Here is a 26,446-nt window from a genome sequence, read left to right on the forward strand (position 1 = left end):
TAATGGATTAGGTCTAAATTACAACATAACTATATTTTCTTTCTGTCCCAAATAACAATATAAATAGAAAATGTCCATTGTTACTGTGTTCAATTTTGAAAACAAAATCACATTTTTAATTTTGTGGCAAGGCAAAATTCTCAATTGTATTCAAGTGTATTAAATGTCATTCTATACATTCTATGACATGCATCTAGCTACCATTACTTAAACCAGGTAATAATATACATGAGAGGAGTTTTGCAGATTAAGAAATGAACTCCAACACTCTAACACTGACTCCAACCATCTTTACTTGGAGCTAGATTTCTCTGCTAGTTTTTCTATTTTGGATGCTAATTAAGCTGTTGAAAAAATTGACTTCAAGTGTGATCTCATCGATTCTGATATTCTTTCCCATAGTTCTGTTCACATCTCTCTGTACTGTCTTGTCCTATGTATCACCAGCATCCATCCCATCACCGAGACTGAGGGACTCAAGGTTTGGGCTCTGCCTACAGTGGAGAACTCTGGTCATCCTCCATCATCCCTCACTATCACATGATCAGCTCTTTTTTCTGTCAGGCAATGAATGCTTTCCCCTTGTTCTTCACCATCCTTGATGCTTGTGGGCTGCAGTCTGTTTACATTCACCACCTCCCTTTCTAACTGCCATGCAACAACACTAGTAAAATGTTGAATTCAAAAGATAGTTAGTTTCCTTTACTTTTGTAGGAAACTGAAGTTCGGTAAAAATGCTTTTCATCTTCCTAAATGCAGTCCAGCCTATCCTCTCCTTCTCATCTCCGAACCCCATTCCTCCACCATCTGAATTGTTTGTCATAGATTGATACACTACTGTGTAGAATATATATATATATATATATATATATATATATATATATATATAGTCTAAATTACAACATAACTATATTTTCTAATATATATATTTTATATTTCTAATATATATATATATATATTTTCATATATATATGACATGTACAGATTATAGGACACAAACTGTATAGCATATCCATTTTAGATGCATGTTCAGATCTTAGCAGGAGACATGCTTCATCCATTCCATCTTTTATTTGTGGATGGATAGGCCAGACTGAAATGATGGTAGATTTCTTTCAAGAAGCTCTACAATGCCTTGACACTCAAGTTCAATATCATCTGCAAACAGAAACCTCTGGAGATCCTCAGTAGTGCAAGGAAATTCCTCCTCGTCCCATATTCTGTGTTAAACCTCTTCTATCATAGTTACAAATACTGTGACAAGCATACTTCTCTCTGTTTTCTCTCTTGTATCATGTTTGTAATCAGTGAGCCATTGAGTAAAGTTATTTGTTATTACATTTTCCAGAGAATCATGAATGATCCATATATGTAATTGGGAAACACTATTTATATTTATATTTATTTTGGCAGATAGACTCCCAAGTATTTTATATTGTTTACATTTATTTTAAATGGGATTTTTTTTTCCCTCTCTCTTGCTGGTGGGGTTTGTTGGTCATATAGAGAAATGCAAATAATTTATATGGGTTTATCTTATATACTACAGCTTTGCTGAAAATGCTAATATTTCAAGTAGTTTTTTTAGTTGATTCTCTAGCGTTCTCTAAGTATAGCATCATATCATCATTGTAGTTTTGTTTCCCCATTGTCTATTCTAATTCTTCATTTCTTTTTCTTTTCTTATTGCTATAGAGAGCATTTCTAGTACAATATTGAATAATAATGGGCATCCTTACTTTACAACCCTGACCTTATTTGGTAGGCTTCTAGCTTATCCTCAGTACAGATAATGCTTGCTGGTGGTTTTAGATAAATACTGCTTATCATTTCAAGGAATGCTTCCTTTATTTCTGTGCTCTCTATTGTTTTTGTTTTGGGGTTTGTTTTTTTTATAGGAATGGGTGCTGTATTTTGTCAAAAGTTTTTTCAGCATCTATTGAGATAATATTGTTTCTCTTGTTTTATTATTGATATGATTGATTATATTAATAGTTTTCCTAATATCAAACTTGGTTATAATATGTAATCTTTGTGATATATTGCTGTAATTACCTTGCCTAGTATTTTGTTAGAAATTTTTACATTTACATTCATTAAGGAAGTTGGTCTTTAATTTTCTTGTGCTTAGATCTTCCTGGTTTAGGTATGAGCACTGTATTTGTGTCAGAAAAGGAGTCTCAGGAGTCTCCTTTGCCTATTTTTCCAAATAGTTATATAGTATTTGCATTGATAGTTCTTTAAATGTTTGATAGAATTCACTTGTGAACTCATCTGAATCTGAAAATTTTTTCTTAAGGAAGTCCTTAAGGGCTTGTTCCATTTCTTTTTCTGAGATTTAGTCATTCTATTTTGTGATCTATTAATCTAGACAACTTACATTTTCATAAATATTCATCAGTTTCACTCAGATTGTCAGATTTATTGCCATATAAGTGGGCAAAATTTTTCCTAATGATTGATTTAATTTTATTCCATTGGTGATGAATTTTACTCTTTTCATTTTTGATACTGGATATTTGGTTTTCTTCTTTCATTTTTTAGTCAGATTAACCAATGGCTTAGCTATCTTATTGTTGTTTTTTTTTTTCCATAAAACTAGCTCCTAGATTTATTTACTAACTTAATAGGGTTTTTTTTGTTTTTATTTTTGTTTGCTTATTTTTATTCTTATTAATCTCATCTTTGATTTTGAAGATATCCAATAGATTTAAAATTTGCTCTTTTTCTAGTTTTTTTTTTTTTTTTTTGTTATATGCCCCCTTCATCAATCTGTTGTTTTTCTACTTTACTGATATGAGTTTAGAGAAATAAGTTTTCCTCTCAGTACTGCTTTGACTGTATCCCATGAATTTTGAGATGTTGTCTCATTGTTGTCATTTTCTTTGATTGTTCCTTTGATTTGATCTTTGACTCCTTTATTCTTTAGGATTCAATTATTTATTTTCAAAATTTTTTCTATATTCCTAATATCTATTGTTGAATGTAACTTTTTGTGTTGTGATCAGAAAAGATTTAATATTTCTGCCTTTCTGCATTTAATTTTGAGATTTAGTGTCCTACTACATGGTCAGTTTTTGTGTAGATGCCATGTGCTGCTAGGAAAATGTATGGGTTTTTTTTTCCTGTTCTCATTGTTTTCTCCAAATATCTGAACTTTTTCTGATATTCTATTTACCTTAGTTTTTTCTTGTTTATATTTTGGTTGGATTTATCAAGTTCTGAGAAGGAGAGTTTGAGACCTTTCACTAGTAGAGTTTTGCTTTGCTGCCTGTTTCTTCCTGTAATTCAACTTCTTGAAGTTGACAACTTCTTGAAGTATTTGGATGTTGGGGAGGGGGGAGCCAGGCAAAGAAAAGCCAGAACCCAGGACTGAGCCTGGCCAGTGGAACACCTCCAGCCCCAACACTGAGCGCCCCCTGTCACTTGGCCAAAAATCAAACCAATAAACTTGGCACAGTCTCTCTTGTGCCCAAGGGGTAGAGCACTGACCATAGAAAGCTACTGTGGTGACAGGAAGATCAGAACACAAACCCATCAGAGGACAAAATGCCAACCTGTGAAGCCTTGAGGGGGAATCTTAATTCCCTTCAAACTCAAAAGGTTTCCTTAAAAGAACTCAAAACAGATCTTAAAAGAGAGATAGAAGAAAATAGGGAAGAAAAATGAGAGCTATGCAGGAGAATTTTGAAAGTCTAGGGAAAAAGCCAACAGCTTGGAAAAGGAAGCACAAAAAAATGAAGAAAACAATTGCTTACAAAACTGAATTGGTGAAATGAAAAAAAATGCATTGAACAAAACAATTCCTTTAAAAGTATAGTTGGCTAAGTGCATAAGGAGGTTAAAAAAAAAGTTAACCAAAGAAAAAAATTCATTAAAAAGACAAAGGAAAGTAAATGACTTAATGAGACATCAAGAATCAGTAAAAATAAATAAATAAATAATGAAAAAATAGAAGAAAATGTAAAATATCTCATTGGAAAAACAACTGACCTGGAAGATAGATCCAGGAGAGACATTCTAAGAATTATTGGATTAACGGAAAGCCATTTCAAAAAAAGACAATATCCTTCAAGAAATCATCAAGGAAAACTATCCTCATATCTTAGAACCAGGCAGTAAAATAATCATTGAAAAAATCCACCAATCACCTCCTGACAAAGATCCCAAAATGAAAACTCCAAGGAATGCTGTAGCTAAATTTCAGAATTATCAGATCAAGAAGAAAATACTGCAAGCAGCCAAAATGAAACAATTCACTGTTGAGGAGCCACAATCAGGATTATTCAGGATCTAGCAGCTTCTACTTTAAAGGATCAGAGTGCCTGGAATATGATATTCTGGAAGGTAAAGGAACTTGAACTGCTGCCAAAATCAACTGCCCATCAAGATTTAGCATTTTCTCTCAGAGTAGGAAATGAACATTCAATGAAAATAGGAGATTTTCGATCATTTCTGATGAAAAGACCAGTGCCAAAAAGAAAATATCATCTTCAAATTCAAGACCCAATAGAAGCATAAAAATGTAAAGAGGAAAGAAAAATAAGAGCTATGTTTTTTAAAGGTTAAAACATTTGCATCCCTATATGGGAAGATGATACTTGTAACTTTGAGTACTTGTACTCTTGAGAATTATATCTTTGTCAAGGTGGTGAGAAGGGGTATACACAGACAGAAGCTGTGGATGAATAAGTTGACTTTAATGTGATAATATAAAAAAGAAATTAAGGGGTGGGAAAAGAATTGTACTTGGGGAAGAGGAAAGGGCAGGTAAAATGGGGTAGGTTACTTTATACAAAGAGACAAAAATCCTATTACAGTAGAGAGAAAAAAAGGGAAGGGAGATGAGCATAGTTTGAACTTTAATCTCATTAGATTTGGCTCAAAGAGGGAACAGTATACCTGCTTTGGTCTAGAAATTTTGTCTCACCCTATTGGAAAGTAAGAAGGGATAAGGGAAAAGAAAGGGGGAGGCCAATAGAAGGGAAGGTAGAAGAAGGGGAAAGGAATAAGGGAAGGGAAGTACTGTAAAAGGAGAGACTAGATTGAGGGAAGTTAAGTGAATTACAAGAAAAAAATAGACAGAAAACTATACTCTCTCAGAACTAGATAAATCTAACCATAAAACAAAAAGAACGAAGTTAAGGAGGTAAATAGAATTTTAGAAAAGTTTGGTATGATAGGCCTTTGGAGAAAATTGAATGAGGATACAAAAGAATATGCATACCTTTTATCAATAACATGGCACCTCCAAAAAATTGGCCATATATATTAGGGCATAAAAACCTTACAATTAAATGCATCATTTTTAGATCATTGTACAATAAAAATTAATGTAATATTACATATATATGTATGTATGTATAAATTTTATAAAGGACCATGGAAAATAGACCACAAATTAATTGGAAACTAAGTAATATAATAATAAAGAATTAGTGGGTCAAAGAATTTGGATGTGATACTATTTGATACATATCTGTTTAAGATTGATATTACTTAATTGTCTGTGGGTTTTTTTTTTTTTCCTCGCAAGATGTAGTTTTTCCCCTTATTTCTTTTAATTAAGTCTGTTTTTTCTTTCTTTTCTTTTTTTGGTCTGAGATCAGGATTGCTACCCTTACTTTTTTTATAGTTCAGCGGAAACAAAATAGACTTTCCTGCAGCCCCTTACCTTTACTCTGTGTTTTACTCTCTGCTTCTGTTCATTTCTTATAAAGAACATAATGTAGGACTCCAGTTTTTGATTCATTCTCTGCCTGCTTCTGTTTGATGAGAGAGTTCATTCCATTCACATTCACATTTATGATTACTATGTAGTTCCCTTCATCTTATTTTTCCTCTTATTTGTCCTTTCTCCTTTCAACCTTTCTTTTCCTCACCATTTTCTTTTGTCTATAATTTACCCGAATTTGCCCTGTTTTCTGTCATTTCCTTTTATCCCTTTTACTTAATTACCTCCCTTCCTATATCCCTGTTAGATAAGGTAAATTTCTATATTCATCTGATTGGGTATATTATTACCTCTCTGAGCCATCACTGAGTTGGATTCAAGTGATACTCACTGCCCACACATGTCTCATCATGTGAAATAATTTACCTCTCCCTTCCTTCTATGCCCACTGTAGTCCTAAACTTCTGCCTTCTGGAATATCATGTTCCATAACCTCTAGTCTTTTAATGTTGTAGCTATTATGTAAGCCCTGTGTAACTTTGACTGTGGCTCCTCCATAATTGATTTGTTTTCTTTCTAGCCAATTGCAATTTTTTTGCCTTGACCTGATAGTTCTGAAATTTGACAGTAATGTTCTTGGAGTTTTTATTTTAGGATCCCTTTCCTAACTTGGATTCTTTCAATGCCTATTTTGCCCTCTAGTTAACAGTATATCAGTGTAGTTTTCATTGATAATTTCTTGAAAGATATTGTCCAGGCTCTCCTTTTGATTATGGCTTTTAGATAGTCCAGTGATTCTAACATTGTTTTTCCTGGATCTATTTTCCAAGTCAATTGTTTTTCCCAGAAGGTATTTTACATTTTCTTCTGTTTTTTCCATTGTTTTGAATTTATTTAATTGATTCTTGATGTTTCATAGGATCATTACCTTCCACTTGCCCAATTCTAATTTTTGAGGAGTTATTTCCCTCATTTAGCTTTTGTTCTTTTGTTCTTTTGTTCTTTCCTGTTTAGCCAATTGTTTTCTTCAGTGGATTTTTGTAGTTCCTTTTCCATTCAGCCATTTTATTTTTTAAAGCTGTTCTGTTCTTTTTTCCAAGATTTTGACTCATTTTTTCATAATTCTCTTACACACTCTCATTTCTTTCCCAAGTTTTTCTTCTACTTCTTTTATATGACTTTTAAATGTCTTTTTAAAACTCTAATATGAGTTCTTTTGGACTTATTTGCCGCTAGGTGTTTTGACATTGTTGTCCTTGTCTGAGTTTGTGTCTTCATTTTCCCTGTCACCATAGTAACTTTCCATGGTCAGGTTCTTTTTTTGTTGTATTTTGCTCATCTTTTTCCTTTCTTTTAAATTTGAACTCTGCTTTCAGGGTGGGAGGGACACTTCTTATGCCGGAGGCTGCAGCGATGATATCCTGAAGCCCTTGGGGACCCTTGGGTTTGCTGGTGTAGTGAGGGGGCAGAGTGGGGGTGGCGAGGGCTGCTGGGTCTGTGGGGGGTCTGGCAGCTTACCTGGTGCTGAGCCGGGTCCTGATGACGGTGTCTGGTGGGTGCTGAGGCCCCACGAGTGACACTGAAGTACGAGGGCTGCTGACTGAGGGCAACTGGCCCAGGGCTGTGAGGACAATGTGGTGGCTCGTGGGGCTAGAGTCTGCCCATTCTCCTGGCTAAGTTTAGGCACATGGGGGGGTCCTGGCTTGGGGGTTTTCTTCCTTCACCACACGGGGGTTCAGGATATATTTCTGGTTTGCTATGGTGGGGCTTGCTGCAATGTGTCCTGCCCTGACCATGCTTCCCTTTTACCCACGTGAGACAGACCTTTTCTGCCAATCTTCCAAGTTTTGGGGGCTCAAAGATTGTTTTAACCTTGTCTTTTTGTGGTTTCTACTGTTCTAGGATTTTTTGGGAGGCACTTCTTACTATTTTTTTTCCTGAGGCAGTTGGGGTTAAGTGACTTGCCCAGGGTCACCCAGGCAGGCAGGGTCAAGTGTCTGAGGCTGGATTTGAACTCGGGTCCTCCCCACTTTCAGGGCTGGTGCTTGAGAGAACTGCTTTTTAAGGCAGCCCGTCTGTTTTCCACGGTCACAGAATTTGAGAGATCTCTTGCCTGTCTTGCGCGCTGTAGCTTCATCAGCCTCTGGGCTTCAAGCCTTTGTCCAGCTCCAAGGAAAGGGCTCTTGCGGTCCCTGCTTGAGGCAGCCTGGTCTGGCTCTAGTTGGAAGCAGCTTTAACTCCAGGCTTACATTTGAGCATCCAGGGGGCTCCAGAGGAGGAAGGCAAAGGCCTGAGGTCACCAGCATCACGGCCTAGGAACCATCTGAGGCTGCCCTGGGCTGCTTCCCCTGGAAAGTGGCAGTACCAACGAGACCAGGACAAGGAGTCCCCGCCGGCCCGGCCCAGTGGCTCTCAGTGATCTCGGCTCTGAAACTCTGGGCCTGGTCTGTTCTGGCCCCCATCTTTTTTCAGATGAACCACTCTACGTTCTGTCATCTTGCATTTATAAAGTTACTTTTTCTGAACTTATGTGTGGGGCTTCAAATTTATATTTTTTTATATTTCCTGGTAAAGAAATGGTCCCAGCCTTTTTTTTTTTTTTTTTTTTGAATTCTGACTGTTACCCAGTGTCTTTGCCATCTTCTGCAGCTTCATTTTAGCTCAATTTAATAAGTGTGCCATTTCATGTCTTTATGGAAGATATTCCTAAAAACGTTAAACATCATGGGACCAAGCACATATTGTTAAGACACATTGGAAAATATTCTAAGTTTATACTAAATAACTTTTTTAGGATTCAGTCTTTTAACCAGTTGTGAATCAACCTAATTTTACTGTCATTTAGTCCCAATCTCTGTATCTCATCCACAAAGAGTACAGCATGAATGTCTTTGTCAATAACTTTCTAAAATATAGGTAAACTATATGTCAGAATTTTCCTCATTCATTCATCTGATAATTCTGTCAGAAAAGAAAGGATAATTTCATATTCTGTTTTTCATAAAACTGTTATATCTTTCTAAGATCATTGTTTTCTCTTTTTAAGTATTTGCTAATATTTCTTTCATATTATGTTTTAGAATTTTTCTAAAAATCAATATTTATTGTTGTTCAATTGTTTCCCATTTGGGGTTTTCTTGGAAAAGATCGTGGGGTAGTTTACCATTTCCTCCTCCAGCTTCTTTTACCAATGAGGAACTGAGGCAAACATTTGGTTAAGTGACTTGCCTGGAATCAAACAGCTGGTATCTGGAGTTAGATTTGAATCCGTGAATGGGAGTCTTCCTGACTCCAGGACTGGCACTCTGTGCCCTGTGGCACCACCTAGCTGCAGATCCACATGCGGTTACTAAGAGATACTTTGTAGGCTCCTTTCTCTCCAGAGCCTTCCTTTGTGTAGCCCCTCAGCGGGTATTCAAGTCACGCTTTGGTTAGATAAATGAGGAGGTGGAGGGGTTGGTGAGAAAATGCCATAGAGGGAATGGCATTTAACTTGATTGAGTTGTGCAGGATAGAGGAAAGGTTTTTGACTTTGATCTAGTTTTGTTCCAGAGTAGGGACACTTAGAAATTGGAATTATTGACTAGTCTTTTAGAGAGCAGAAACATTCTTTGTGTAATATTCTCTTTCCTGGTCAAGTGTGCCATAGATGTATATGGACTTGACTGACCTCAAAAATGCCCAGAGCATTGTTGAGCTTATTGTCTCTGAACCTTCAACTTGTTCTTTTGACCAATCCCCTACTGTAGTATTTCACTCCAGCAACTCATTAGTTTCAGGGGGGGGAAAAAGAGGGGAGAAGGTTAAGTTTGAAGTTGTTTTTAAATTTGGCCTAAAATAATTTATTACTAAAGATAATCAGCACAATTACTATCTAGTAATCTGATATAAAAATTGCATCCTTACTCATTTATAATAAGAGCGGTACAATGAAAGTTTTTGTTTAATATTTGACACACCTAGTTCTCTATCTTTTTTGCTTTGAATTATAATTTATTTCATCATATTTATGAGAGTTAGCAAGGTAAACGATTTATATTATAGTTACATAAATGTAGAATTTTAGTTTTAGGTGGAGATATCTACTCAGTCCATCTTTTCACAAATAAGGAAATGAGGCCAAAGAAATTGAGACTTGAAAATGAACATGTTTCATTTTTGTTGTTTTTGTTTATTATTTTATAATTTTTCAGACTATTCTTCCCAGATAAAATTCTTGGTTGCTTTTCTCTCCTTCATATTGGTGATGTGTATTTGCTTAACTTCTTTCTCTTGAAACTGCTTTTTGTTGTTCAGTTGTTGTGTTATGTCTGGCTCTTCGTGAACCTGTGGACCAGAGTGTGCTCACACTGTCCAAGGAGTTTTCTTGGCATAAGTACTGGAGTATCTGACCATTTCCTTCTCCAGTGAATTAAGGCAAACAGAGGTTAAGTGGCTTGCCGAGGGTCACACAGCCAGTGAGTGTCTGAGGCTGGATTTGACCATTTGTCTTCCCTATTCTAGGCCCTCTATCCCTTCTACTGAGCTACCAAGCTGCCTCCAGCCACCTAATAGCCAACTGGAAATTGCTTTTGGGTTTGTTTAGTTTCTAAAAAACAGTATTTAATGCACAAGATTTTTTTTTCAATATGGAAATTAAGACTTTTACTTGATATATAAAGAAAAGGGCAGTTCAACTGTGAGGAATTTTTATTTTTAAAAGGGAGCATTCAAGTAAATCCACAGCATGCTATCTAAACAAATATTTTGACCTGCAGAGATAAACAGCGAATGCTGAGAGTACTGAGGAATATGTCATTGACAGAAGGAGTAGCATTAACTATTTCAGAAATTAACTTTAGATAGATTTTGATTTTCATCCAATAAACCCCACTGTGGATTGTATTTTAGCTGTTGCCCTCCTATGTTCATCATGCAATGAAGGTTTCTTTTCCATAGTACTATTAAATATCTTTTTTTTTTTATGGAGTAGACATTCAGTATGTATTTTTTAATGGATTTGATATTAAAAGAAATAATTCCTAATGTTAATAACTGGTCAGGGACAAAGGATCTTACCTTGGTTAGAAATGTTTTGAAAGAGTATCGGATGTGTGACAACAGCATTTTCAGAATTTTGAATGTGATGATGTTAGAAAAAAGAATTAAATATCGGCATAATACAGATAAAAGTGCCTTAGTTATGCTTCTCCCCTAGCTGTCATTGCATGATTGATGCTCAGTGTCTTCATGCTGGAAAGAAGCTTCAGATTGAAACTGACAGGTGCCACAAGGTTTACTTAGGACCCCCTCCGACTTGTCCTAGTTAGACGCATCATGTCTGCCTCATGCCTGGTCAGCTTCTGCATTTCCTGCTTCAGAGACTCGTGGTAGAGAGATATTACTATCTGTGCTGCCTCAACTACAAATTGGATGAACAATCCTTGACACTTTTTCAATATTATTACATTAAACCAAGTGGATTTTGATTGATAACCTAATATTCAACTAATGCAAAACATCAATCATGGCAAGTATATTAATTATTTAATATTGCAGTCTAATTCAGAAATCGATGTGCTGCATGAGGGGAAGGGAAACTCATGGTTCCCAGAAGACTTAAGACAGGGAATGATTAAAAAAAGCCCTGCTGTACTCCTGTGTGTTAGTTCAATACAAATCTTTATTCATTTGCCAATAATCTCTTTCCATTTTCCACTTCAGGACCATTTTATCAGTTTTGAGACTTATAATTGAATTAAGTGTGCTTTCAGCACAGGGCAAAAGGAGTTGCACCAATATTGATGAAGTCATGACAGGAATGGCACAAGAGACAGACCACTAAAGAGGACAGGTTTTATACCATTAGCTTGAACGTCTTTACATCAGCGTCTTGGTTCCTGTTTCTTTTAAGTTCATTAGAACCTTTGGTAACACCACATATCAGTAGCACTTCTTTCCTATTTAAGTAATATAAACCTCTGTGTAATATTCTTTACTGATAATAATGCTTTAACTCTGCCTAAAGTAATGCTAAAAGGATTATTTTTCCAGAAGCTAATTGGATTTTAGAGCTGGAAAGCGTTCTAAGGGTCACATATATTCGAAAATTCTTATTTTACAGATGGGAAAACAGATGAGTTAATTGAGTTCATTGATATCATAGAGATAAGTAGTGGAACTAGAATTTGAACTCAAATCTTCCAACCTCTAATCCATTGATCTTTGACTAATTGACATTTTGAAACTTCACCAATCACTATGAAATTTGTGTATAAATCTTACATTATGTGAACGACGTCTAGTAACTTGCTATGGTTAAAAAACTAGATTACTCCTCAGTAAAGGAGAAGGAAGTGATATGTAAAATCTATTCTATCCCTAAAGTTTTCTAGTCCTCCCAGTCCATAAAAGGTAGGTACCTGTAGTAAATAATGAATATAAAACATGGTAGAAGCATTTCTGGCTTTATTTCACTTATTATTTATTAGTCATTTATTAGGTCAGTTTATTTTATTGTGCTTCCCATATTTTGCCTTTTTTATTTTTATAAATTTAAAGTTTGTGACAAGTTGTGTTGAGCCAGTCTATTTGGCACCCATTTTTCCAACAGCATGTGCTCACATCATGTTTCTGCATCACTTTTTTGTAATTTTCACAGCATTCAGACTTCTTCATTATCATTATATCTGTTATGATATTGTCATCAGTGATTATTAATGTTATTTTTGTAATTGTTTGGGGGGCACTACATACTGCGCCCATATGAGATGGCAAACTTGATTGATAATGTATGTGTTCTGACTGCTCCAGTTACTTGTCATTCCCCCATCACTCTCCTTCTCTTCAGACCTCCCTCTTCCCTGGGATACAACAATATTGAAGATTATTGCAAAATTTAGTTGATGAAGCAGCAGCAGGGTTTAAGAATATTAACTCTAATTTTGAAAAAAGTTCTGCTGTGGATAAACTGCTTTCACGGAGTTGAGCAATCTTTCATGAAACAAATGCAAATGGGAAGAACCCAAAAGTGGCCTCCTCTTGGCACCTGGAAAAGCAGTTCAGTTGCAGTTTTCATGAAAGGAAGAGTTAATTTGGCAAACGTTGTGGTTGTCTTACTGTCAAAAATTTCCACAGCCAGCCCAACATCTTGATCAGTCAGTAGCCATCAGCCTTGAGAACAAGAATCTCCACTGGCCAAAAGATTTCTGTTTACTGAAGGCTTAGATGATAGTTAGCATTTTTTATCAGTAAACTATGTTTAACTAAGGAATGAACATTGCTTTTTTAGGCATTATACTATTGCACGCTTAATAAACTGCATTATACGATAGAAATAACTTCTATGCACTGAGAAACAAAAAAATTCCTATGAGTTGCTTTATTTTGATATTCACTTATTGTCATGGCCTGGAGCCAGACAGGCAGTACCTTCCAGTCCAATACAAATAGATAGTTTGAATTCAAATACAGCTGCTGCTTCATAGGATTCTTTATTCACACCACTCAGGACCTGGCTATATAAGATACTGTCTGGTATCATGCTAGCTTCATAAACAGCCTTATTTCTTCCAAACCATAAAGCTCTCCCTTGTTACATTCATTATTTATGCTTCATAACATTTAGATTTTATGATGATTCACCAAGGGTTACATTACATTACCCTACCCTGAAAATGTTTTTTGTTGTTGAGTCATTTTCAGTCATGTTGTAATTTTCATGACCCCATTTGGATTTTTCTTGGCAGAAATATTGGTATTGTTTGCCATTTTCTTCTTCAGCTTATTTTACACATGAGAAAACTGAGGCAGACAAGGTGAAGTGACTTGCCCAGGATCACACAGCTAGCTAGTATCTGAGAAGGATTTGAACTCAGGTCTCCCTGACTCTAGGCATGGCGCTCCATCCTCTGCAGCGCCACCTAGCTGTGTTAACTTTGTATATGCTCAGTTGCAGCATCTATACAGTTCGCCGGGTTCATTCATGTGTTGGATTAATGTTTTTATATTATTCTTTCTACGTCTTTTGAATTTTGGTCTGTTCCCCCAGTTCCTCTTTAGTTACATGTTCTTAAAGAACAAGGATCAGCTTTTTAAAATTTGCTCTTGTAAAGAATTATACACTTATCAATGTTTTTTAACTGTAATCATGATCATATTGTCTGCATAGCACTTTGGCATGTTGCTGTTTAAGTCCTGTCAGATGGTAACCCATCGACTAGATGGACTTAATGTAGTTTCTAAGAGTTTGTCTCGGCGATAGTTTAACTTGTGCATACTGCACGGTATAAGAATCTGGCTCATTATCGATCAGTATTTAAACACCCCTCTCCAGCCACATACACTCACAATATTTTATTAATTAAGGAACAAGGGTTTTAAAGTCAGAGTCTTTGGCATCGAACAAACCATCTTACCCAGGAACTAGAATGCATAAGCAGCCCGAGTGGCAGTGCTGGTGTTCTCAGTATTTTACACACTTTGTACCTGAAGCCCTTCAACAGAGAGTAATGAAAAGATGCAATCACATGTTGCAAATGCATTCATTGTTTTCATGTGGGTTTTTTACGGTATTGTTTGTATTCTGAATAATTCATGTATCATTTTACCGTGAAATGTCTTCATGTAATTCTTTTAGGCAAGCACCTTGGTGTCTCTTTGCACGTGTTGCACCATCATGCTCTCATAGGGCAGGAAGGACCAAGACTTCCTCCAAAGGACCCTAAAGGTGCTAAGGGCAGGAGAGCCGGAAGGGTGAGAGACATAGTGCCCATGGCCTGCAGGGTGACTTGTCTGTGAGGGTCCTGGTCATGTGGATGACGGGAAGTAGTAGAGGAAGTTAAGGGGATAGAGAAGGGCAGTGTGGCGGGAGGTGGGGAGAGGAATGGAGGGCTGGAGTAGACAGAGACTTAGGGAACGAAGGAGAGGCAAGTGGGAAGAACCCAAGACTGGCCTTTTGCCACCTGGAGGGTGCCATAGTTTTTCAATGAAGCGGAATGATCATTTCAGGTAAAGCAGAGCTAATGTTTTGTGTTCATGTGAGCTAGCAGGGTATAGAAAGTCACTGGTCAGGAAGTTGAGCCTCTGTTTTCTTGTGGGTAAAAAGGAGAACTCTGTCCGCTTCACAGGATGCTGTGGGAAACACGTTTTGTGCACCTCGACCTGGTCACTCTGTGAACATCATTCCCTGCGTCTGCAAAGAGTCATTTAGACCCAAGCTGATCTCCAAAAGCCTTTCCACCTCACAGCTGCAGTGACCTCGAAAGTGCTTTGTGAGAGCAACTGTTCCTGAACTTGTGAAGGCTGTGGATGGGTTCACTTCCCTTGGCAGTGTACCTCCCAGGGATGTCCCCCTGAACGAGGGAGTTGTCACTTACATTGCAGAGCTAATTGACGAAGCTCCAGAAGGAGGCCTGGGACTGGAGTGGTAGTTGGCTGCCGATCCAGTGCTGACCCCACAGCGGGATGCCCATGAGACCTGCCCGCTGTGCTGGCGCCATGCCAAGAACCTGAATGGCTTCCATTTGAGTGGTTTTAGGAAGACTCTCCTTCCCAGCCCCGCTTGTATCTGATATCTCACTAGTTCTCTGTATGCTAATTTGGTAGAATGAATGTTGGGAAAAATAGATCAAGATCTGTGATCAGGATACCCTGGGCTGTGCTTTCAAACTACTGGTGTTTTTCAGAAAGAGTATACTTTTTAAAAATTACTTTTAATAAGAGTGTGTAGGCATTGTTTAGTTGTTGCTTAATGATTTTCCAGTCACTTCTAAATCTTCATGGGTTTTTTGGCAACAGTGCTGGGACAGTTGGTTATTTTCTTCTTTAGCTCATTGTATAGATGAAAAAAACTAAAGCAAAAAAAAAAATTAAGTGACCTGCCCAAGGTCATACAACTAGTAAATGTCTGTACGCAGATTTGAACTCAGATCTTCTGGACTCCAGGCATGGTTGTCAATCCAATGAGCCATCTAGCTGTCCTCCTTCCTCCTCCCAAATTTCTTTTTTAATTTTAAAGAAATTGCTTTTAATAAGAATCTGTAGAAGTTAATGTAACATTTTTTTAGTGTTACTTACTAAAATAGCAGCATAACTAACTTTTCTCCTTTTCCTTGTCCACAAAAATACCATGGAGCATTTTAATAACAGTTTAAGTTTGTTTGAGTTTTATTTGTTTTTCAGTTAAATATGAAATATCACTTATTAAATGAATTTATTGAGTTCATATTAATGGTTGGTCTTCCTTTAATGAAAATGGTTCTGAAATATAATAATGTGTAAAATACAGAAATACTTGAAAAATAAGAATATTATTTTTAATATATCCAAGGTAAATAAATCACTGGAGACAAGGGTTTAGCAACTATTTAGAACTTTTGTTCTTCTGTTACAGGGATTCTGGAAACATCAAAGCTGGATTAGAACATCTGGTAAGTTCTAATTTTCTCTTGAACATTTGCAACATCTTTGATATCTGCATTCTAAATGAACACTTTTGAATGAGCTTTGAATGCCTTGAATTGAGAAAGTCAGCCATTCCCCAAAGGGTCAGTTCACTGTTATTATGAGAAGCTACTTACATTTTCATTTGTCTTATCGTTTCAAGGGAATTTAAGTTTTTTAAAATTACTTTTTTTATGTAGAGATGAAATAAAATGGACAATAGTCCTTAAATTGGTGGTTGCCTTCATTATAAACAAAAACTATTTGGTGTTGAATTTCTGACATAACTTGATCTGACAAAAAGAAACTTGTTTTATAAGAAAAACAGTCAAATATTTCCTGCATAAATATGGTGTGTTTTAGTAATTTAAAGTCTTTGAAAGAAGTGCACTGCTTTGTTTTTTCTCTTGTCTTTGCCTTATGAATAATGCATTGGTTTAAACTCCATTCAGTTCTGTAATATGTAATAACCATTGAAATGCAAAATATTTTTGGTTTAAGTAAACATATTCAAACCACTAGTGAAATCGAAGCAGATTTTACATTAAAAGCCATGCACTGATCAAAAACAGAGGAGAAACTATGGTACTGTCCCCAGTTTGAAACTCATTCAGCTTGTTCTGACTCTTTAGGCAGAACATTAAGAAGTTCATCTAAACATCATTATGAAGTCACGGTCTGGTTTCTGGTCAAACACAAATGTTGAATAATTAATGGTGCAGATTCTTTCGTAAATACAGTCTTAAGTGTTTTTTTTAAATACAAGTACTATACAGTAGCTTTGTTAACTGTTAATTACAATACTCTGATGCCACAAAAACAAGTCATAGCAAAACACAGGTCATGAGCAAATAGCATTTAGATCGTACAACTTAGTTGGAAAAGATCAGTTACTTTAAAATGAAGAGAAATGGAAGCCCCTTAGTGTTAAAATTCTTTCCTAATCATCACAGGCAGATTTTTACAAAATGAATTTAATGGTCAAGTTTAAACATTTATCGGCCTGGTTTTGAGTTGGTGGCGATAACTGCCAGCATCAGTACCAGCACTGGCGCCAGGAAAGAATATTTACTGGATGCTCACTTGTACACGGTCGGCGCTCGATGCTCTGCGGCAGTTGCCGAGACGGACATCTCGCTGGCCTCCACAAGCAAATAAACGCGCCACCGCCCAGACTCATGGGCCTTGGATCTGCCGCCCCCGCGCCTCCAACACGGCTGGCTGCTCCGCGTGTAAGCAAAGGGAGGAGCAGGCAGGGAAGCTGCTTTCCCGGCATCCCCTAGTAAGGCAGCAGCGTCTGGATCGTGAATCCTCCTCCTCCGCTTCCCGGCCTAGAGTTTTTCTGTTCACGCCGGAGGGCGGGTCCCAGCGTCCTCAGAAGGAGGGGCCTGCAGGGGGCGGGCGCAGCATGTGAGCCGCAAGTGGGATTCGGCTCAGCGGGGTGCCGGGAGAGGGGCCTGGAGTCCCTGACCGAGGGCCGCTTCCGTTTGAATGGGACCCAGGACAGCGGACTGGGACCGGGACAGACCCGGAAGCGGGAAGCTCCGGGAGCAGAAATGATTGCCAGAGCCCCGAGGAGATGGGCCCGAAGCCCGGGTGAGGGGAGGGCAGGAGCTCGGAGCAGGTGGTGGGGACGGGGGGATGGCCGCGGTGGCAGCTAACTAAATAGCGGGGGTGAGGGAGAGTGAAGAGTCCCCACGGCCCGGGGTACGGAGTAAGGGCTATGAGGTCTGCTTTGGGCAAGTGGAGCTGGGAGTGAATCCAGCCAGCAGGAAGAGTCCACTTGGGAATTGGTGAGAAAAACGTTGTCCAGTGTGACTAGGAAGGCGAGGAATGAGAAAGTGGGGTGCAATAGGTGCACAAGATGCAATAGCAAACGGACATAGTAATGTAGTGTTCGATAAACCAAGTTCTCTGGCTCTGAAATAGTGAAGCTGGGGTATTTGGGGGGTTTGTTGTGTTTTCTGTTTGTTTGTTTGAATTTCTTAGCCAGTACTAGATAGTTTTAATGGATGCTCCTTTCTAATATAGTTTGAGATCTTGTGTGGTTAGTCCAATTTCCTTTGCATTTTTTCCCCATTAATTCCCTTGATATTTTTGACCTTTTTATTCTTCCTGAGAAGTTTTATTATTTTTTCCTAGCTTCATAAAATAATCTTTGGTAGTTTGTTTGGCATGGCACTGAATAAGTAAATTAATTTATTTGTCCTTTCTATTTTATTGGTTCATATTATCCATGCACAATTGATATTTTTCCAATTATGTAGATAAGACTTTGTGTGAAAAGTCTTTTGTAATTGTTTTCCTAATTCCTATATCTGTCTTGGTAGGTAGATTTCCAGGTGTTTTATATTATTTAAAATTATTTTAAATGGAATTTCTCTTTCTTTTTTTCTTTTCTTTTCTTCTTTTTTTTTTTTGCTACATGGGGTTGTTGATTATGATGTATGATATATGATGATGATTTATTTTATATCCTGCAATTTTGTTAACGTTATTAATTGTTTCAAATAGTTTTTAGTTGTTTCTCAAGGAATCTCTAAAAATGCTAATTTTCTTAATGGGCTTTTTAAAGCCCTGAATTCCTGGTTAAAAAAAAATTCTCACCTGACCATGAGGTATGATTCATATGACATATTGTTACATTCTCCTTGCTAGTGTTACATTTCATGAAGATTTTTACAGCAATATTCTTTAGAAAATTTGGTCTGTAATTCCTTTTCTCTGTTTTAGCTCTTCCTGGTTTAAATATCAGCACCATGTTTATGTCATAAAAGAAATTTGTTAAGAGTCCTTTGCCCATTTTCCCAAAGAGTTTATATAGTATTGCACTTAATGCTTACTTATTAATTAATTAAAGTTTGATGCAATTCAGTTGTGAACACATCAGGCCTTGTGGATTTTTTTTTCATGGGAAGTTCATTGATAGCTTGTTCAATTTCTTTTTCTAAGATGGAGTTATTTAAATAGCGTTTTCCTCTTCTGCTAATCTGGAAAATTTATATTGTTTTAAAAATAGTTACCAATTTCACTTAGATTGAAAGATTTAATGGGATGTAATTGAGGAAAATTAACTCATTAATTGCTTTAATTTCCTCTTTGTTGGTGCCAAATTTACTCTTTTCATTTTTGCTACTGTAATTTTTTTTCTTCTTTCTATTTTTGAATCAAATTAGACAATAGTTTATCTATCTGATTGATTTTTTTTCATAAAACCAGTCCTTAGTTTTATTTACTAGCTCAATTGTTTTCTTACTTCGAGTTTATTAATCTAGTCTTCAATTTTTAGGATTTTTAATTTGGTATTTAATTGGGTAATTTTAATTTGTTCCTTTTCTAGCTTATTTAGTTGCTTGCCCAATTCAGTGAACTACTCTTTCTCTGTTTTTTTTTTTAATATTTTATTTTTCGCATTTAGATATAAAATGTGAAAGAATCGCAAACCCTATTTTTTGCCTTTTTTTTTTTTTTTTTTTTTTTTTTTGAAACTTGTATTTGAAGATCAGATGAGTTCTTTGTAATCCTGAATTGTTCCTTTCTGGCTGCTTGCAGTAGTTTCTCCTTGACCTAGAAATTCTGGATTTTGGCTATAAAGTTTTTGGAGTTTTCATTTTGGGATCTCTTTCATGAGGTGATGGGTATATTCTTTCACTGCCTGCTTTACCCTCTATTTTCATGATTTCTTGAAGTGATTTCTTGATTTCTTCATGATTTCTATTTCATGATTTCTTGAAGTATAATGTTGAACTCTATTATTAGTAGTTTTATTTTTATAGATTTCAGGTAGTCTAGTAATTCTTAAATTACCTCTCCTAGTTCTGTTTTCCAATTTAGTTGGTTTTCAGTGATATATTTTATATTTTCTTTTTTTTATTATTCTTTTGGTTTTGTTTGGTTGATTCTTGATGTCTGATGAATTCATTAACTTCTACTTGTCTTATTCTAGTTTTTGAAAAATTATTTTCTTTAGTTAGTTTTTTTAACCTCATTTTCCATTTAGCTAAGTCTACTTTTTAAGGAGTTGTTTTTGTAAATAAATTTTTGTACATTTTTTCCCTTTTTAAGGAGTTGTTTTTGTAAGTAAATTTTTGTACATTTTTTCCCAATTCTTTATTGTTCCTTAATCAAGCTGTTGGCTCTTTTTCCATGACATCATTCTCACTTATTTTTCCTAGTTTTTCTTATACTTCTCTTATTGATGCTTAAGGTCCTTTTTTAATTCATCCAGTTGTTCTTTGGGAACTTGATAGCAACTCTTATTCTCCTTTGAGGCTTTTAATGTAAGTATTTTAAATTTGTTGCCCTTTTCCAAATTTGTGTTTTGATCTTCCCTATCACCATAATAACTTTTGTCAGGCTCTTGCTCATTTTTCCAATCTATCTTGTTTCTTTTCAAGTTGAGCTCTACTCCTGAGGTTGAGGGGACACTGGCCCAGGCTTCTTATTCTGGGGACTGTAAAGTCTGGCTGCTTGCCTATTGCTTTGCCTGGGCCATGGGGATGCACTGGAGTTAGTGGGAGATATGGTTACAGGAGGGCTGGCAGTTCTCAGGGCTGTGCTGGGGATCCCAGGAGCCTGATAGTGTACTGAGGCCTAAAAAGGGCCTGGCCATTTGCTGGTGCTATATTGATGTGACTTTTCTAAGGTGACACAGATGGAAGGCCATAGAGGTATTTGAACGTAAATTCCCTCACTACCCAGGCAAGAATCTTTCCACTCCATCAGCATTTTGTCTTCCCTCAGGGAGGTTCCCTTTTTTCTTTTATGCTCATTGTCTCAACAGCTGACAAAAATTGAACAGAAAACTAGGAAGCAGTTGGACAGAAAGTAGGTATGGACTACTTCTTCAATTAATTATCCCCAGGGGAAATTCAGTGAATGTTAGACTTGATGTGACTGTGAGACATAACTCTTCTACAGAATCACAAATTCAAACATTTCTCTTCCAAGCGCTGTTGTGGTCAATGAAGAACTGGGGGCCAGTCCATAAAATGATGGGGAGCTCAAATTTCATGGTATAAAATTTCTAAAGACACACTAGAACTCTACTTTTTCATCCTTCACATTTTTATTAAGCTCATTATTCTATTTATCATGTAGAAGAGGCAACTGATAGTGCAGTAGGTAGAGCTCTGGGTCCGGAGTCAGGAAGATGGAGTTTCCCACATGTCAGTGAAGGGACAGGTTCTTTGTTTGTGTATTTGTATACATGGAAACATGCAGTTATTGAGAAAGAATAGGTAGGCAGATCTAGTGCATGTGTGCATGTGTGTGATGTGTGTGTGCTGGAGGGTGAAGGAAAGGATGGAGCTCAGAGGGGAGTCTCCTCCCACCACGCTCTCCATACCCCTTTTGTTGTGCTGTGGGGTAGCCTGCTTGGACTTGGGCTCAGCACAGGCCTCCAAACCCTTGGCTCTGACTTACAGATTGTTGTTCCTGGATGGATGAACCAGAGCATTTATTCAGTTCACATTCTCACAGGACATTGCCCGTCAAGGAGGTTTTAGTTGCCGGTCCCGGGGTGGAGGGAGAGTACATTGTTCCTTAGAATGCAGCATAAAATGGAGGTTGAGACCCCTTTTGTCACCTGTTGCCGGCTTCATCTCAGACGGTTCTGAAGCTGGGCTGTTTGACTCTGGACTGCAGCCCCAGGGTCTTTTACAGGCAAGGTTCCAGGCTCTCCCTCACGGTCCAAGGGAAGGGGGTGCCTGAGAACTGTTCCTTCTGTGCAGCTGCTTAAGCTAAGCTGGCTGGCCCCTCCTCTTAATGACATGTGATTGAGGGCTCTGCTCCGGCTTCTCTGAGCTGGGGGGCCAAGGGGAGATTTGACTTGCTCCTACAGTCAACAGAGCTTGTTCTTCATGATTGTTTTCTAGTCCTGGGCCCAAGAAAACGAATAAAGCAGTGAAATGCAATGAAATACTTCACCTAATGTTTATCTGAGTTGCCAAGGGTAAATTAATTCCATTTAGTAACATCTTGTGATTTTTAAAGATTACTAGCAAAATGGATGTAGTTGTTGTTTATTGTTTGGCAATTAGAGCCTTTTCTGTCAGCTGGGTAAGGACCCATAACTCGGGATGCTAGTGGCTAAGGCGGAATCAGAATTTATACCTCAGAGGCCATCTTGTAGCAGCAGCAGCGGGGAACAGTGAAGGTTTGTCTGAGGGCCACAGCTCACCCAGAGCGATAATCTTCTTGTTAGGCCACAGGCCTCTCAAGGTGTTTTGGCCGAGTGGCGAAGCCTTCCGCAGAGTGGAGAAGTGAAAGAATATTGCTGGAATCAACAAGGCCAGAGAAGCGTAAAAACATTTACACAGAGTGTGTGTGTGCCATGCATGTGTGCCATATGTGCATACATGTGCATGTGTGCATGCGTGTGTATGCATGTGTGGTGTGTGCACAGTTAACACTTGTTTGTCCCGTCAGTGCTTAAAGGGGCCAAGACAACCAGCATCTGTTAGGTACTTCCTGTGTGCCCAGTGGGCAGCCAGGGGGCCCAGCGGAGGGAGTGTTGGGCCTGGAGTCAGGAGCCCGGCACTTCTGTCTGGCCTCAGACATTCACTGGCTGTGTCACTTCTCCCTGTTTGTCTCAGTTTCCTCATCTACAAAATGAGCTGGAGAGGGCCATGACAGACCATCCTGGTCCCATTACCAAGAAAACCCCGGAAGGGGTCAGACGGGACTGAAATGCCTGAACCACAACAGATGTGCCCCCTGCTGTTCTAAGCACTGAGCCAGGCCTTGACCCCATGGTGGAGGGTGACAAACAAAAGAGAGAGGGAGGAGAAGAAGCTGCGCTTGTGGACGTGGCAGTGGAGCTTGACCGGCCTGGCCCCTGCTTCAGGATGGAAGCTCCAGGAGAAACCCAGGAGATGGAAGCAAGCAGAAAGAAGGCCAGCACAGCAAAGGCATCTCATGGAGCAGCGGGGTACTCTCCGTTTGTTGGATGAAGGTCAAGTGTGATCCATCTCTGAAACATTCTCTGATTGTTTTGTGGTCTTGGCTTCAGAGGAAACATATTAAATAAGTGAGCCCACCATCCTAGAGAAAACTTAGAGAAACGATCTGGAGGAAAACAGAATGTAGCATAGATATGGAAAAGAAAATAGGATTTGAGATGGAAACATTCAAATAAACTAAAATCAAATCTCTACTGGAGCAAATGTACACCGTGCCAATCCAATGTGGAACACTGGGTTGCAGCTGATGGCCATTGTGTGCATTAGACTTGCAGTGATTGAACCCTTGTGGGGATGCATGGAGGAGCTACTGATTAGACAAGAATGGAAGGGTATCTGAAGAAAAACTGTTTTCAAAGCATCCATAGGCATGAATTGGAGATTAGTCTCAGAGTGGATATTTTGAAGCAGGCAGGCCCAATGAAACCAGTGTGCCTTTATCTTTCATCTGGATGGAGAAGTGTCTGGATTGTCTCGTAAAACCTGGATAAAAGTGTGTGCTACTTTAAATGGGATTTACTTTCTATTAATAACTGAAGAACAAAAGAGCCAGCGAGAGCCTCCCTGCAGCATGGGGGTTGCCACGGCGTCCCATTTGAGAATCTTCTTCTGCAGAACACTTCAGAGTGATGACCTGCTTGTCCTTGTGGTCAAGCAACCCAGTCTGGCCGTTTTTAGTGTTGACAAGCCGGCTGTCATTAATAGCTTGTTGAGCCATCAGCGGTTTGTAAGAATGCTGCTGCTGGCCAAAAACGCAGGCATTTCCATGGTTGTTACCTGCTGATCAATAACCACCAACAGGTGCTCACAAAAGCCCTCCCTCCTCTGGCCACGCTGCCATAGGACCTGGGTTTGCACATAAAATTATCAGTACACTTCTGTCAGGAGCAAAGTACATGTGTTTTAAAATTTTTTCCCCTAAAACACAAAACCCAATATAGGTCAGTTTATTTTTTATTAGTCAGGATTTTGAATGTATTCATTATAATCATTGACTGAACAGAAAAGAAAATCCTTACTTTTGCATATTTAGGAGATCAATGTTCATTTAGGACGAGGGTGACCAGCTCTGTTTTCTTAAAAGATCTAGCTCTCCTTGGGTGGTGCTTTAGGATACAGGCAAATGTTTTCTTTCCAGTAGCCCCGTGAGGCCGGCACTGTTGTTGTCCTTTTACAGAGAGAACGCGAAGTTCAGGGAAGCTAAGTTAATTGCCCCAAGAATACGTAAACCAGTACATTTTAGAGCTAAACTCCAACCCATCATTTCATACTCAAATCCTTAGATCGCGCCGTCTGCCTTGTAACTCACAGAGGTTCTCATGACATCATTCATAAATTTGGTCTGAGGCTGCTTATGATATCAAATCATTGTTTATTTGCTGAAAGTATTATATTTGGCATTTGAAGATTTTTCAAACTGCAATTAGATTTATTCTGTTAAAGTGGCCCAATCCTCCTTTGAGTGATAGTTTAAAATGGTTATTAGTTAAAATTTCACAGCCACAGTGTGTCCGATGCTCCTGGGCCAGAGTAGAGCACTCTGACAAAGTCTGTATTTTACTAGAAGTGAATAAGATCCCAAGAGGTAAACTGTCGCCTCTACTTTGTGTTACCTCATCCTAATGCAGAAAATGGGATGATTTATGTGAAGTACTTTACAGATCTTAAAATGCTGTCGGTCCTTATGGAGTGGAACTGAAAAGTATTCATTAACCAACTGTACTCCCAGCACTGTGCTGCAATGTAGACTGACCCATGATCTCCAAAAACTCTGGTTTCTCATTGGAAGAGACCCAGAGAAGCCTTCAGTGGCAAGGCCCAGGGAGCCTCCAGGTTGCCCTCTTAGGAAATGGAGATTCCCCTGGGAGGGTTCTGGATGAACAGGGTTTAGGAATCCCAGGTTATTACATTGCTGGGTCCCTGTAATATTCTCAGGCTGTACTTAAAGGGTGGACTAGTCAGCTGCGGTAGTCCTTTGCTTTTGATAAAAATGTATAAATAAATGTATGGATTCAGTAAAACAGCAGCAACATTTATAAAACATTTACGTGTTCACATAGTGGATGGAGCACCATATTGTCACTTTTAGGAGACCTAGATCTAGCCTCAATAATTTGTGAGATATCAGTAATATAAATATTTTCAACCCATCTTCCCCTACATTATCTAGCCTAAAATAATTCTGTGCAAATTACTTCTTGATGGTATTATCTTTAGATGTACAAGTGACCAGTTTGTCTCAAATCTGTCAGTTATGTTTAATAATGTTTTTATATAATCCTATTGTCATTTTAAAAAATAGAATAGAATAAGCATGGAACAAGGAATCTAGAGTTTGTGGCCTAATTTCCATTCGTAGAATTTGTGAAATTAAGCCAGTTATGACCTGATCCCAAATTTCTACCGATTCAGATTTATCACTTTTTCAAGTGAATTAGAAGAGCCACTTGACTTTTACCACGTTTTAATTTATTCATCTGTAAAATGAAAATTTATTATTCTCCTTACAGTCGCTTCTTCCTTTTATCTAGCTTGCAAGACAAAATGATAGCATACTGTTGAGTACACAGTGAAAAGTACAAAGATCACTGCAAGGATGTGATTTTATTTTTGTTGTTTTCCTTTAGGAAAAATACTGTTAAGATTATCACTTACATCAGGAACATCTGACTATTGCAAATAAATTATTTCCTATCTTAACTCTAAGGAAAAATGAACTGAAAGAAAAGAAGCAATGTTTATCTTCAATTTACTTGTTGTTACAGTTTTAATAAGCCTGCGTTGCAGAATTAAATTGAATGAAAAATAGACTAAAAACTTCATGAAAACTATGTCTGTAGAATGCCATTTATGTTAATAATGTCATTGATTTTCATTTACTCCAAATTCTTTCTTTCATGTGTCTCACTCTGTTCACATCATCCTATTCTGTTGGTCTAGTAGAGCTGCGTTCTAAAAATTACATAAGAAAATAAATAGAACATCCCCCAACTTTTGTTGTTATATTGAGATTCAGTGCGTCTTGTTCTGACTCGGCAACTCTAGAATAGAAGTCAGACACAAGAAGACTGCTTCATATGGAGTTATTTTCTATAACCAGGAATACATGACCAGGAATTGATTCTTGGAATTGAGTTACTAAGAGGTCTAGGAATCTTCCCTTTATCCTTCTCATTTTACAGGTAAGATGCCATGGGGTGTGGATGTTGACCAAGGATATGCTTTGTGTTACCCAGCAGGAAAGCTGCTCTAGTGACTCCTGGCTCAGAAATTTCCCCTTTGTCGGAGGCTTTTATTGTTTTGGTGTAAATGTGCTTCTTTGTTTTTAAAGATGAAATAGTTTCTAGTTATGATTTTTGGCCCTGTGATGACCTTGGATCAGTCAGTA

At 37.8% G+C, this 26,446-nt stretch overlaps 1 protein-coding gene across 3 annotated transcripts in view; it reads left to right on the forward strand.

The window, feature by feature from the left end:
* The window catches only part of RSRC1 (arginine and serine rich coiled-coil 1), a 344,747-nt gene that overhangs the window by 158,047 nt on the left and 160,254 nt on the right, over positions 1–26,446 (forward strand). For all 3 annotated transcript variants that reach the window (XM_031957568.1, XM_031957571.1, XM_031957570.1), the window contains exon 5: positions 16,047–16,083. In XM_031957568.1, the coding sequence (XP_031813428.1) occupies positions 16,047–16,083 (37 nt within the window). The remainder of the gene's footprint in view (positions 1–16,046; positions 16,084–26,446) is intronic.

Source organism: Sarcophilus harrisii, chromosome 3 (genome assembly GCF_902635505.1).
Source record: "Sarcophilus harrisii chromosome 3, mSarHar1.11, whole genome shotgun sequence".
Taxonomy (NCBI): Eukaryota; Metazoa; Chordata; class Mammalia; order Dasyuromorphia; family Dasyuridae; genus Sarcophilus; species Sarcophilus harrisii.